Source organism: Urocampus carinirostris, chromosome 9 (assembly GCF_059441175.1).
Source record: "Urocampus carinirostris isolate Australia breed hairy pipefish chromosome 9, RoL_Ucar_1.0, whole genome shotgun sequence".
Lineage (NCBI taxonomy): Eukaryota > Metazoa > Chordata > Actinopteri > Syngnathiformes > Syngnathidae > Urocampus > Urocampus carinirostris.
The window spans coordinates 22202010-22214183 of NC_142357.1; the positions used below are offsets into that span (position 1 = coordinate 22202010).

General features: G+C 38.6%; 1 protein-coding gene across 4 annotated transcripts in view; it reads right to left on the reverse strand.

The window, feature by feature from the left end:
• ldb2a (LIM domain binding 2a) overlaps positions 1-12174 on the reverse strand; it is a 131819-nt gene that overhangs the window by 41417 nt on the left and 78228 nt on the right. For all 4 annotated transcript variants that reach the window (XM_088343262.1, XM_088343261.1, XM_088343260.1 and 1 more), the window contains exon 3: positions 10106-10278. In XM_088343262.1, the coding sequence (XP_088199388.1) occupies positions 10106-10278 (173 nt within the window). The remainder of the gene's footprint in view (positions 1-10105; positions 10279-12174) is intronic.

A 12174-nucleotide genomic window follows, 5' to 3' on the forward strand; every position in this document is an offset into this window, starting at 1 on the left:
TGAGTCTATTGTAGCTGTACAGCGCTCCCCTACTTACGACCATTCGACTTACGAAAAACGTTAGATACGAACATGTTTTTCGGGATGTCGAAATATATTCGGACATTGCTGTAAGTTAGATTTGTAGTGTGTGCACCTTTTTCCGAGTAGAGGACATTCCTGTAGTGCTTCTTTCCGCCGCTACCGGTGTGTGGCGCTGTGAGGGTTTACCCAGCATCCACCCCGAAGTAAAAAAATCAGCTTCCTCTTCTTAGTTCATGTGTAAACATTCTACTCTGTCTATACAACACTATCTCCAGAACTTTTACATTTTTATTGTTTAATATATTGTGATTCCGTTTAATATGGTTGGGGTAAAGTGTAAAGGAAAGGCGAGCCGTTTCTTTTAAAGGAAAGTGGAATAATAATGCTTGATGCGGTTGACAAAATGGTTGGATCGCTTTTTTTCGTTTACTTTTTGCCAGGGAGGCAGAAGTTGCCTAACTGTTGAAGCTCATCTTCTAAAAGTAAGTTACATTTAACTTTATTTATCTTTAGAGAGCTTATTATTGTATGAAATGTTTGTTTTTAGTACAAAACAATACAAGTTACCATATTTTCCGCACTATAAGGCGCACCGTGTTATAAGGCGCACCTTCATTGAATGATATATTTTCAAACTTTTTCCATACATAAGGCGCACCCCATTATAAGGCGCTATAAGTGCATGCTGGTTTAAGATCAGGTAATTGTGCAATTTTGTAATTGTAATCCTGTGCAGTCCTTCGAGACATGTTTGTGATTAAGGGCGTCATAAATAAATGTGACTTAACTTGACTTGGCTACAGTAGAGGATGTAGTTACGTTATGCAACCGTTAGATGGTGCCGCGCTAAAGGGAAATGAAATGAAATGATCTGCATTTATATAGCGCTTTTCAAGTCAATGACTTCCCAAAGCGCTTTACATTGTGCTTCACATTTCCCAATAGCGGCCGTGATCTGTGCAGCCATGTAAGGCGCTAACCTGCTTATTGGGGGTATTGGGGGTTCAGTGTCTTACCCAAGGACACTTCGACATGTAACACGGACAAGCCGGGATTCGAACTGGGATCCCTTAATCCTAAAACGATCGCTCTACCTCCTGAGCTACTGCCACCCCAAGGGAATGTCAATAAAACAGTCAGATAGGTCAGTCAAACTTTATTAATAGATGCACAGCGCACTTCTTCTTCTACGCGAAAAATGGAGTCGGTGGTTGCTTACCGTAAATTGCGAGGCCTTGTAATTCAATATTGATCCATATATAAGGCGCACCGGATTATAAGACGCAGAGTCAGCTTTTTAAAAAAAAAAATCTGATTTTATGTGCGCCTTATAGTGCGGAAAATACGGTACTTATACAAGCCTTAAACATACTTATACAAACCTTAAACATACAAAATATAGCACTGAAGCAACTAACAAATAAATTCAATTTACGAACTATCGTTCGTAAGTAGGGCAGCGTCTTTGTAACGTTTAATGAACACTTTTTGATTTTGTGGCCAGGTGTAGTCTACAGTGAAGCCTCATTTATTGCTGGGATTACATTCTAAATAGAAGCAATGATGGGCAAAGTCTATGAAGTAGAAACCTTTACTTAATTTAAAATTTCATTCGATTAATTACTCTGTAAACACTGATCCCCAAAAAAATAAAGCCTCCTTACAGACTCAAGCATTTAATTAAGAAATTAAAGTATTCTCTAAACGTTTTTTTTGTTTTGTTTTTTGTTTTTTACAAACAACTACTGTACTGTCAATCAATAATTTAATTGATCAGTATGTACTGAAAGTACAGAGTAAGGCGAGACAGTGAAAATAGAATCGCGTTACGGAGAGAGGTATCTGTATATTATCTGCGAAATTTGAGAAAAGAACAGAAGCTGTCCTTATTGAAAGACAATCGGATGACTTTACATGCAAGATTTTTACTCACTTAAATTCTGATTGGACTCCAGCACTGTAAAATATTTCAATTATATTATTTTTTCAGAAGTTTTCTTTCTTTGGATTAGAGCAAAACCATAGTGGACTTGTACTACACAACCACCCCCGACCCCCACAAAAACAATGCATGAATGTTAATTTTTTGGAAAATATTTTATGACAAACGAATATGTAGAAAAAAAAATAAGAAATGACTTAAGGGTTATTATCCAGTATTAGAAAATCTGAAATGTAGCAAAATCAAATATGTTGCAAAATATTCCACTAATTTGTAAACGGTATATACAATATTTGTAGTGTGGATATAACTATATATATCACAAATTAGCATTCCGCAATGGTATTGTAAGAAAAAAACCACAACCTAAAATAACCAGTATAAAGGTTTTTCATCTAAATATTATTTTAAAGGGACAGTGTAAATTGACAACTAGCTGTCACTGTAAATTATAGAGCAATCAAAGATTAGTGCTTAAAAGTTTGCATTTAAAAATGCAAGATATAATAGTACAATGTTATACATTCAAACCTATGTTGCTTAAAGGAGGTGTACGGAATTTAGAGCTTTGCTACACTTTTCAACCCTCTCTTCCTTTTAAGTCATTATTGCAGCCTTAGTCAGCTCATTTATAATGCACGTGCAAGTACGTGAATTTTAGATGGCCTCGAATGAACTCTTCTTTTTTCATCTTTCTTGGGATTTGGTTGGCGTTTTCACCATTTTCAGACTAAATTACAAATGTGAACTATATGGAGAAGAGAATGACATCATTCTCCAGCACTCACTCCAGCCCTAAATCCTTGAACCTAGTGTGTTCTTCCCCAAAAAGCTCTGCTAAAAGTGAGATAAAACAGATAGGGACAGTAGGAAATAAAGAATAAGGGCTCTTTGAACTCAGTTGGGTATTTTGAACACCTACTTGAGAAAGAAAATATTTCATTTTTTAAGAACACCTAACACAAGAAAAAAACACCTTAGATTTAGTATCATGGTTCTTATTCACGTAATAATAGTACTTAGTCGTGTACCATTACGACACCGGTTAATTGACATTGCAGCAAAAATTGAGCCAAACAACAAAAACTGGCATAAATCGTAATAAACTCTGCGGCGCCGTTAATGTGGAGTTGAGGGCGAGAGACATTTAAAGAAAGAGACAGACAGCGAGAAACAAGCGAGAGAGGGAGGAAAGGATGGAGGGAGGAGGGGGGAAGAGAGCGCGAGATGGGAGCTGGGGATGATTTCTCTAGGGATGAAGGATGCATGTGTGTGCGTTCGTGTGTTGAGGGTGCACAGAGGAGGGATGGAGTTGAGTCGTGGGGGGGATGTCGGAGGAGAGAAGGGAGAATGAGCGAGCGAGGGAAGGGGATGAGAAAAGGGGGTGCGTTTGGTGTGTGGTGGGGGAGTGCAGAAGGAGGGGGGCGTGAAGGGAAAAGCGAGGCGAAGCAGAGCTGATTGAGATTCGGGCCTCCGGAGCTGCGAAGCTCGGCGGCGCTGCTGGGAGCTGAGGGAGAACACGCCGGCTTATTGCGATTCTTCTTTTCTTTTTTTCTCCTTTCTGCTTTTTCCTAATAAATTAATTATTCTCATCCAATTTAGAGCCAGATGAAAAGAGCGCAGGCAGAAAAATGTAGCTTTGTGATGACCGGCCCCCCGGCGCAGAGCTCGTATCTGGATGGCGTTATGTTTTGGGTTATTTTTTATGTTGGAGCGCCTTTTTTTAATTGCTGCGTCGCTAGGACCTGAGGACCAGGCAAAAAAAATGAAAAATTTTGGAGGGATACTCCAAAGACAGGAAAAGTTCTTACATGCGATTCCAAATAAAACGATTCAGCCACATAAACCAGTTTCCCTTGGCAACCTGAAATTGGTTCGACTGGTTTTAGCATGGAGTCGACCCGCCACACATTTCAAAGAAATGATTCTTGAAACGATCAAGGATATCCTTCAAGGATCTTCTGGAAATCTTGCCACATACATGGCAACTTTTTGAATTCAAAAGCAGACGATTTTTAACGCGCACCCCACGAAGCACAATCCGTCTCCAGAATAATAAAAACAAACATGTGCCTGTTTAGAACCCAAAGTGGATTATTTTTACCGAGACGGAAATCTAATGTGATTGTTGGTACTGTTTATTCTCACGCAAAAACATAGACAAGGTTCACACTGAGGAGCTGAATGGTCAATTCAGATTTTGGGTGAAATCCGGTGTTTTTGTGAGAGCGTTCACATTTCCATTTAAATGCGACCTGTATGCGACCTGATCTTGCTGTGTGAACAATTATGAGGTATGCGCAGAAGAGGACGCATGACATCACACGCAATGCATTCGTGTTTGAGGAAGTACTCATGGATTTTAACAGCGGAAGTTTGTTTTCCCAAATTTTAATTTGATCCAAAACCTGGCTTTCCCCCGTTGAATGCTGTCCGTGTGGTAGGATTTGAAAGTAAATATTGTTAACTACCACCAGAGGATACAATCGCTTTAAGAATAAACTCGAGGGACATGTTGTAAACATGTTGTGGCTGCCTGTCAGTTACAAAATAAACAAGTGCTCATCTTCCATGAATTTTTGATTTAATGACACTCTGTGTTTGCATCCGCCGTGGTTGTTGATATATCAGCTTCCTTCCACTTATTTGAAGGCAGAAGAGTGACGTTTACCTCCTATTATACATGACGTGCAAGTCGCATGAATGCATCTTGACTGTTCACACAGTAGCCGTGTTTTAAATGATCGGATGTAATTTGGATAAGGACAAGATATAAAAGTGGCCTGGATCTGGTGTGAAAAAAGCCGATAGGTGGTATTTAGACGGACTTAAATCGATGCAGGTCGCGTCCATGCAAAAAAAAATCAGATTCCCCTGCTGTGTGAACCCAGCCTCTCGCTTCAAAATAAAGCAGCTATAGATTGAAATACTAGTCTCATGTCAAGATATTTTAATTGGTGTGTAAATCAATAGATTTTACTTTTCAAATGTTTTTTTTAAGGGGAGAAAAGCTGTGGTGCAGCACGGCAGAGCGGTGGTTAGCACGTGTGCGGCACAGTTCTGAGGTCATGGGTTCAAATCCAGCTACCAACCTTTCTGTGCGGAGTTTGCATGTTCTCCCCGTGCTTGCGTGGGTTTCCTTTCGGGCAATCCGGTTTCCTCCCACATTCCAAAAATATGCATGTCAGGTTAATTGGCTGGTCAAAATTGCCTCATGACCAGATAATTAGTATACAAAAATAACTAAAATATAATAATCTGCTGCCACCCCCTGATATGGAGTTATGGTACTCAGAGGAAATATACTGAACAATGGTAAGATTTTTTTTGCAATAAAATATGGAAATATTCTCCCAGCACTCTGGTAGTAAAAGACTGATGTAGGGTTATTGAAATTTGAATCTTTGTTCTCCTTTGAATTAAAAAAAAAATAAGAAAGGAAAAAAAGAAGACAAAAAAGAAAAAAAAGAAAAAAAAGAAAAAAAAAGAAAAAAAAGAAAGCAAATAGAAGAAATCTAGGAAAATAAATAGACAAAGTCTAAAAAAATAGAAGAAAAGGGAAAAAAATAAAGAAGGGAGCAAAGAAGGGAAACAAGAATAAAAAAAAAAGTGAAAAGAAAAAGGAAAGGGTAATTAATAAAGAAAAAAAGAGGAAGAAAAGGAGGGGGGAAAAAGCCAAAAAAAAATAGGAGGGAGGGAAACCTCGCCCAGAACCTAGCTCCAGTGGGTGGACCCGAACTCAATCGGATTTGAGACCCCTTATTTTGACCATTTCCAGGATTCTTTCAACACAGGTTTTTATAGCAGGAACTGTATTTCAGACACAAACGCTATATATTTCTTGAGGTCCCACAATAATTATTGTGTGATAACTGAATGGAACAAGAAAAAAATGGTAGCACATTGCAACTCTGCCTCTGGGAAAATATCTCCATCATGAATTAAATTGGATGAATCGATGATATGCGGTCATGACTCGTAAACAGAAGGCGAGTGAAACTCGGGGAAAAAAAACAGCAATGACGTTCGACAGTGCGCGCTTCGCAAATTTACGAATGCACCGAACTTTAATCTCTTAGCTACGTACATTGTCGACTTCAAACTATTTTTAGAAAAGCTTTCCAGCTATAGCTTATGAGGAATGACTCGTCTTTCCCCATGTGTTCATTTGAAGAGAAATTGTGTGTTATTTAGCGCCCCCTAATGGTAACAAAACATTATTCATTAAAATAACACTATTTTGGATCATTTAAAGTCTAGTAGACACTCAAAATAAGGAGAAAATACATCAAAGGATTGTGAATGAGCAGGGAGAACCTATGAGTGAGCCCAAATTTTTAGATAATCCAGCCCTAAAGAGAGTGGCAATCAAAGAACAGACGCATGATTAGCCAATAGTGACAATGATGTAAACCAGGGCTCTCCAACCCGTTTCAAGCCGAGATAATTTTTTCATTAATTAAGTTGGATATATTTCTAAAATAACAACATATTAAAAAAATAAATATGGGGTGTCAAAGCGGCGCTGCCACGAGCGGCTGCCTTTTCCAGCAGCTGCCCTATTGTTTTATTGTCTGCTCCTATCTTCTGTGTTTTTTCTTCCCGTTTTGACAACTACACTATGGATTACTTCTATCCTATGGGACATGGGTTTTAGCGCACAAAAATGCGTGTATTCAAGGAATTTCAACTCCCTGCCCTGAAGAATTCTCGTGCCGGCGTGATGAAGGGCCTATCGTGGAAGAAGAGCCGGAGCTAACGAAGCGGCTAGCGGCGTTATAAGTCTTCGGTACCATCCGTAATCATGGTTAATGCGAACTCACGACCAAATAAGATCATCGAGTGCTGGTGGAAAACATCGAAGCGCACAGGGAGCGCAGTTGCTGTGTTTTGCGGAAACGTGGCTCACGTTTAGCATTCCGGACGCTAACGTGTAGCCACCCGGAGCTACCCGGAGCTATCCGGCTTCAACGCCGCTATACAGAGACAAGAAAGCCGGGGGGAATCGGAGAGGAGGCGGACTTGCTAACACGAGGTGGTGTATCCCTGGATTTTCACAAAGAAAAGATTTCCATCTGCCACAGGGATGTCGAACTTTTGGACTGGCGTGACGTCATCCACTCCGCTACAAGCACCCCTAGGGCATCATGTTAATCTGTTAATAAACAACGGGGTAGACTGCTGGAAGTGTGAATTTCCCTACGGGGATGAATAAAGTATCTATCTATCTATCTATCTATCTATCTATCTATCTATCTATCTATCTATCTATCTATCTATCTATCTATCTATCTATCTATCTATCTATCTATCTATCTATCTATCTATCTATCTATCTATCTATCTATCTATCTATCTATCTATCTATCTATCTATCTATCTATCTATCTATCTATCTATCTATCTATCTATCTATCTATCTATCTATCTATCTATCTATATTATTATGTTGTTACTATGTTATTACTCTGTTATTACCAGCTTAATTTTAGGGAGTAGGGTTAAGTAGACTCAGTCAACCTCTATGAAGATAATTGTACGAGAAAATCACAATGACCTAGTATTAGTGAGCTATTTTCATAACAGGGACACCCTGGAGGCTGTGGGCACCACATTGGAGACCCCTGTTGTAAACAGTTTATAATAGTCAAAACAATAAACAACTGTGCGCAATAATAGTTGAAATAACAAACTGGCATCCCTTGCAATCTCCTTTTGCAGGTGTCCAATATTGAAACATCAATATTAATTTGCATAAAAAGCTATCAGATAAAAATGCATTATTTAAAATAATTGTAGCGTGTACCGAGTATTTTCTGATGAGGGGTTCATAAACCGCGAGTCCAGGTGTGTGTTGTAGGCGGTGACGTTTGAAGGCCCGTGAAGCGATTATACCACGAGTAACCGAAACTTGATCGAGATTGCGATTGTGTAATCGCTAGACAATAGCAACCATAACAAAGCTCTTCAAAAGAATGTGCTGTTCTCTTACGGTTAAAGCAAGTCAATATGATTAACTCTCGTGTTGTCTTTATTTTAAGGACCATTTTTGTACCTTTTTTATATAGCTTGTATGGAAATTTACATAAAAACAACATTTTATTTTTTGTACTGTAGGGACCAGCAATCTAGGAAAAGTCATTTTTAGCATTTAAAGTTAAATAAAATCTAATTCAAGGGGAATTTTCAGTTTAATTAACAACACAGTGGCAGGTCTTTTCTCCCCGAGGACAACAGGTGGGTTAATCGTGCAGCCCTAGAACCACATGACTGATTCAGAAATTGATTCGCGAGCTTCAAGTGTGGTTAAAAATAAGCAAAAAGGAAACGCCCCCAGAGTCAAAACTCCCCCACATTACTGGCAATCTCAAAAATATGCAAATCCGATTCTTTACAAACTTGCCATCACACATCTGTGCACTCTTGCTTCATCTGTTCCTTATGAAAGAGTTTTTTCAAAAGTAGGTGAAATTTTGTGGGGAAAAAAACCCCGTCTGGGTCTAAAAACTTAGAAAAAATATTGTTTTTAAATACAAATAAATAGGCACTTTATTTTACTATCCTTTTATCGCTTGTTGCCGAAGCACAAAGTAGCACAAAACAATTCATGATGCACTTTTACTTGATTACTTTCTTATTGCACCCTTCAAATATATATTTTTTGTATTCGGAGCGTATTTCACACAAGCATGTTATACAGTTTCCTGTCCACATGATGGCGTAATTGAGGTAATGAATCATTTTGAAGCCCCTACGTATGAGGAGCATTTTACTTGAGGGCTTCACTGTTTTATGGGGCTTCATTTTGCCATCACTCATCTTGAGTCGTGACGAAAAATTCCTCCCTGTGCTTTTTCACACTCACTTTCAGTTGAGCTACACAATACAAGGACATCTAGTGGTCAAATAATACACAGCGTCCCTTTAACATCCGGTGGTTACAGGTACAACAGGCGCTGGGGTTAAGCAGGCCCGCTGGGATTTTATGTCCATAAACAGAATATTCTGGGCAATGTAAGAAATTGACAAGACTGTATGGTTTCAAAAATGCATTTTCAAAAAAAGCCGACGATCACATTTATACTAAAAGGGCGAGCAATCACAAAACGAATATTTCCACTTTAAACGAGCCCATTAGCTAGGCCAGGTCTGGTGAGCGCTGAAAGAACTGAAAATTAAAAGCGCCACTTGAAACAATGTGGAGACTGGATAACAACCTAACAAATGGATATATCATGAAGTCAGGTGCATGCGATATATTAAGAAGTAAATACTTACACTCAAGTAATAATAATAGTAAGAATAATAATAATAATAAATTCCAAAAATTACAACTAAATAAGCGAAGAATATATGAATGACTGAAATAAATATGGGTTCTAAATTAGAGGTCTCAAACTCGGGGCCCGGAGTCCAATTGTGGACCGTGGTACAATAGTGAGGTCCCTGCCTTAAAACAGTTTAAGGGAAGTAGAGTCCGGACAATGGACGAGAAATACACGAACAATGCAAAAAAATTAAAAAGGGCCATCTTCAAATACAAGATAATTCATATTTAAGATTATATATATATATATATATATATATATATATATATATATATATATATATATATATATATATATATATATATATATATATATATATATATATATATATATATATATATATATATATATATATATATATGTTTATACATATATATCCTACAGAAACCATATATTTTTCCATTAGCAAACATTTTAGAAAAACCACCATGGAGCCACTAGGGAGTGCCAAAGAATGTGACTCCATAGCAAGTTTATCAGGTGGAGAAGTCCATTTTTGTTGGCAATAGAAAGCATTTTTGTCTATTTAGCCAATCAGAATACAGAACACAATGCACGGTGAAAAACGCAAAATGGCAAAACTGCGATAAGTAAACTGTGTAAGGGATTACTGTATATGCCATATCAATGACACATTATATATATATATATATATAACAACAATAGCTCTGTCAGACTCTAAAAGTCAAATATACCAATGGTTAGAATTTTAATCTTCTCGCTATGTCAATGTGTTTAAAACATATCTAATGTGGCTTTCTAAATATTGTGCATGTATGGTACGAAGTGACGGACAGGTGCTAGACCGTACCTTGGTGAACATGGGCTTGCCGTGTTGTGTGACCATGGTGCACTGGTCGCAGTCCAGCGTGATGCAGGAGTTGTGGAAGGATTCCTTGGAGTGTTTGAGGATATAGTGCAGCTCGCTGACGCCGCCCTCGAACACAGTGCTGAAGTAGCGGGGGATCAGCGTCCGGCCGATCGCTGCGGAGCACAAGGGCAAAGAGGACGGGGGACTGGTCAGGCACATACTGAGGGTTGAATGCATGCCCGGGATACACAAATGAAAAGAATTGCTGATTTAATACAGTGGTTCTCAAATAGTGGGGCGAACTCTCCTGCGAGGCTCCTTCAAGGGCATTTGCCTTCAGGGAACCTTTTTTTTGGGGGGGTTTTCCTTGAATAAAGTGCAATTGCACCTCCACTAAACTAGGAGGCGGCGCCGTTCTCAATGGCAGAGTGTTGTTTTTTTACGTTTGGACTCCACGTAGCAGTTTTCATTTTACCTCTGAAAAGTGATGGGTCCCGGGGACTTGCATGCTCAAAAATCTATGGGTCCCAACAAAGATCTATGGGTCCCCAAATTTTAGTGTTATCGTGGTTGAAATTGTAAATCGGCGACAAATATATAATACAAATCTATATATTCATTCAGTTTTAATCATCACAGTCTATTGGTAATACAAATCAATTATCACTTGAAGATTTTTCAGTTCACAACAATATTGTACACTAACCAAAATAATATCGCTGAAATATTTATATATTCTTGCAGTTTTAATCATCACAGGTAATTGGTAATACAAATCAGTAATCACTTCAAATTTTTCAGTTTATTTATTCTTTGTGGTTTGCTGTCCCGCCATAGTTGTAATGCCTTCTCAAGGTCCAATCCATTATCATCCCCTTCATAGCGTAACCAGGAATATAATTTAGTCCATTTTGGCAGAAAAGTCCTTTTCTTGCTCGGAGTATTCTTTTGTTTATTTTCTTTCGTCGAATCGTTCGCTTCAAAACACATGTTTTCCTTGCCTTCGCGGTCTTCTGAAGAATTTCTCCGCCGTTTTTTCATGTCGAGATTATTGCGGTTGTTACCACTTTCTGTGTTATGTTTCGATTTATTACCGACAACAATTTTTTTGTTGATTTGCACCTAATAACAACTTTTTTTTCGGAGGCATACTTCTCTTTCACTCGACAACTGCCACAACAATGACGTCATCTCGAAGCAACAAGATCTCGTTTGCCGAGATCGGCGCGAGACCAAAACAACAATGGCGGATGGCGGATCTGCCTGACGAAAAGTTTGGAGTGTGGTAAATCTTTGTTAAAAAAAACAAGTAATCAGCTAATAATGACAATTTGGTGACAAAAACGTTGCGTCCCAGGGACGCACGTTGATTTGACACAATGCGTCCCCAGCAAAAATGATGCGTCTAGGACCCAGGGACGCAGGCAAACGAGAACACTGACGTAGTGCTTTAGGTATAATCAATGAGTATAAACTGTAGACACGAAGTGTAGCAGTGTAGCAACCTCAAGTGAGACAATGAAAAAAATATTTAACACGAAGGTGGAGACAAGCGACACCAGACGGGGTAAATAGACAAAATCTTCTCCTGTAGCACTTCACTGCCTTCTTGGAGGGAGTTGAGCAAAGACCGGTGGACCTGCTATGTTATGTCACACCAAAAAAGCTATTTCGGCTGTACATCGCTAAGGAATCCTGTATATGGAAGCTCATTTAATAAGCTGTTTTCACTTTTGAGACACCTTATGATGAAAATCCACACAACAAACTGTAAATACGCCAAAACATCAAAGTAGGCCACAGAGCAATTTGAGGGATGGGTGGAGTTATGTGCCGTTTGCGCTGAAAGTAATTACGTCGGGATCCTCGTTTACAGAATTTTGTGACGTTTTTACTAAATAACTGCTTGCATATTGCATTGAAACCATTATTTATATAAAAAAAAATGGATATCAAAATGAGCCTCGCTGTTCTTAAGTAATTGCCGGAGGGAGACGTTTAGAGAGAAGTTTAAAGTGGTATACTTGTTGACTTGGAGACACAGGCTCTGGAATTATTCTTATTTCATA